General features: G+C 39.2%; 1 protein-coding gene across 1 annotated transcript in view; it reads right to left on the bottom strand.

The window, feature by feature from the left end:
• LOC103581628 (DNA-binding protein SMUBP-2-like) overlaps positions 1–2,209 on the bottom strand; it is a gene marked incomplete at its 5' end in the record, with an annotated part of 21,869 nt that extends 19,660 nt beyond the window's left edge. The window contains 1 exon segment of the mRNA XM_008563411.1: positions 2,083–2,209. Coding sequence (XP_008561633.1) covers positions 2,083–2,209 — 127 coding nt within the window.
• Positions 2,210–2,212: the final 3 nt, after the last annotated feature.

The raw sequence follows: 2,212 nt of genomic DNA, 5'->3' as shown, positions 1-2,212 counted from the left end.
GAGGGAAGGGGAGGGAGAGGGGAGGGGAGGGGGAGGGGAGGAAAGGTAAAGACACAAATAGGTTATAAGCAAAAGATGGAAAAAGATATGCCATGCTAACACTAGTCAAAACAAAGCTAAGCAACATGGATAAACCTCAAGGATGTTACACTAAAAGAAATAAGCTAGTCACAAAAAGCCAAACACTGAATGATCTTATGTATATGAGATCAAACTCTAGAAACAAAGTAAAATGGTGGTTGCCAGGGCCTGGGGCAGGAGGAAAGGGGAGCTGTTGTTCAATGGTATAGTTTCAGCTTTGCAAGATGAAAACGTTCTAGAGACCTGCTGCACAATGTGCATACAATTAATACCACAGTACTATATATACACTTAAAAATGGTTAAGATGGTACATTTTATGGTATGTGTTTTTACCACAATAAAAAGGAAAGAGAGAAAGCTGGAGTGGTTATTTCAAAATCAAAGTAGATTTCAAAAAAACCAGAACATCACCAGGAACAAAGAAAGTCATTTCATAATGATAATTGGTTTATCAAGCCTAACATTTATGCCCCTAATAGAAGAGCTTACAAAGACATGAAAGACATGCAGCAAAAACTGATAGAACTACAAGGAGAAACAGATAAATGTACACTTATACTCAGAGATTTCAACACCCTCTCTCAATAAGAAATGCAAGTAAACAGAAAATCAGCAAAGATACAATAGACCTGAACACTATCAACCCTAATGATTTGATTATTTACAAAACACTCCAACAAAATCAGAACACACATTCTTTCCAAGAGTATGTGAAACACTCACAAAGAGAGACCATATTCTAAGTCTCAATGAAATGATCCAACTCATAAAGCATTTCCTCTGACCTCATGAAATTAAATTAGAAATCAACAACAAAAAGATATCTGAAAAATCCTCAACTATTTAGAAACTATATAACATGGGGATACCACAGAAACAGTACTTAGGGAGATATTTATTTGCCCATATCAGAAAAAAAAGGTCTCTAATCAACGATCCCAGTTTCTACCTTAAGCTAAGGTTGTTTAGAGTGCAACTTTGTAACACCACAGTCATGGGTTTGGATCCCCATACCAGACAGCCATTAAAAAAAAGAAAAAAGGGGCCGGCCCGGTGGCGCACTGGAGAGTGCGCCGCGCGGCAGCGCTCCCACCTAGGGTTCGGATCCCATGTGGAGACCGGTTCCTGCTCACTGGCTGAGCGTGGTGCGGGCGCAACACCGAGGTTGCGATCCCGTTGCCGGTCCCCGGTACGGGTGCGACACCAAGGGTTGCGATCCCGATACCAGTCAGTAAAAAAGACAAAAAGGAAAAAAAAAGAAAAAAGAAAAAAAACTAGAAAAAGAACAGCTAATTAAACCCAAGTAAGCAGAAAACAAGAAAAAATAAAGACTAATGTGGAAATCAATGAAATAGAAAACAGAAAAACAACAGAGAAAAATCAAATGCTGGTTCTTTGGGAAGATCAATAAAACCTCAATCCAGAAGATCAGGAAAAAAAGAGAGAATATACAAATAACCAGCATCAAGAATAAGAAAGTTGACATCATTACAGATTCTACAGATATTAAGAGAATAATAAGGAAATATTATCAATAACGTTATTCCTCTAAATTGATTAGGCCAGGTAGCTCACTCACAAGAGCATGGTTCTGATAACACCAAGGTCAAGGGTTCAAATCCCCTTAATGGCCAACAGCCAAAAAAAACAATTTAGATTAAATGACAAATTTCTTGAAAGATAAAAGCTCATTCAAGAAGAGATAATCTATGGTGCTGACAACACCAAGTCAAGGGTTAAGATCCCCTCACCGGTCATCTTTATAAAAAAAAAGAAGAGATAATCTGAATAACCTTATATCTATTAAAGAAATTAAATTTGTAGTTCATAACGTCCCTAGAAAGAAAATTCCAGGTCCAGAAGACCTCACTGGTGAATTCTCCCCAACATTCAAGAAAGAAATTCTACCAATTCTACACAAACGTCCCCAGAAACGGAGGAGGGACCGCTTCGCAACCCGTTCTCTGAGGCCCACAGTGGGCACGGAGCTGCCCCTCACCTGTGTTCGTTGCAAGGACGACGTGGGCCGAAGTGAGGCTTTCCAGCATGGCTGCCTCTTCCCTCTCCTTCAGTTCTTTTCTTAACAGCTTAATTTCATTTCGAAAATTACTCTTCTCTCTCTTATCCTG

The sequence above is a fragment of the Galeopterus variegatus genome, unplaced genomic scaffold (assembly GCF_000696425.1).
Source record: "Galeopterus variegatus unplaced genomic scaffold, G_variegatus-3.0.2 Scaffold13535, whole genome shotgun sequence".
NCBI lineage: Eukaryota > Metazoa > Chordata > Mammalia > Dermoptera > Cynocephalidae > Galeopterus > Galeopterus variegatus.
Note: the sequence above shows the minus strand (reverse complement) of the source record. Positions and strands in the feature narration are given on the sequence as shown.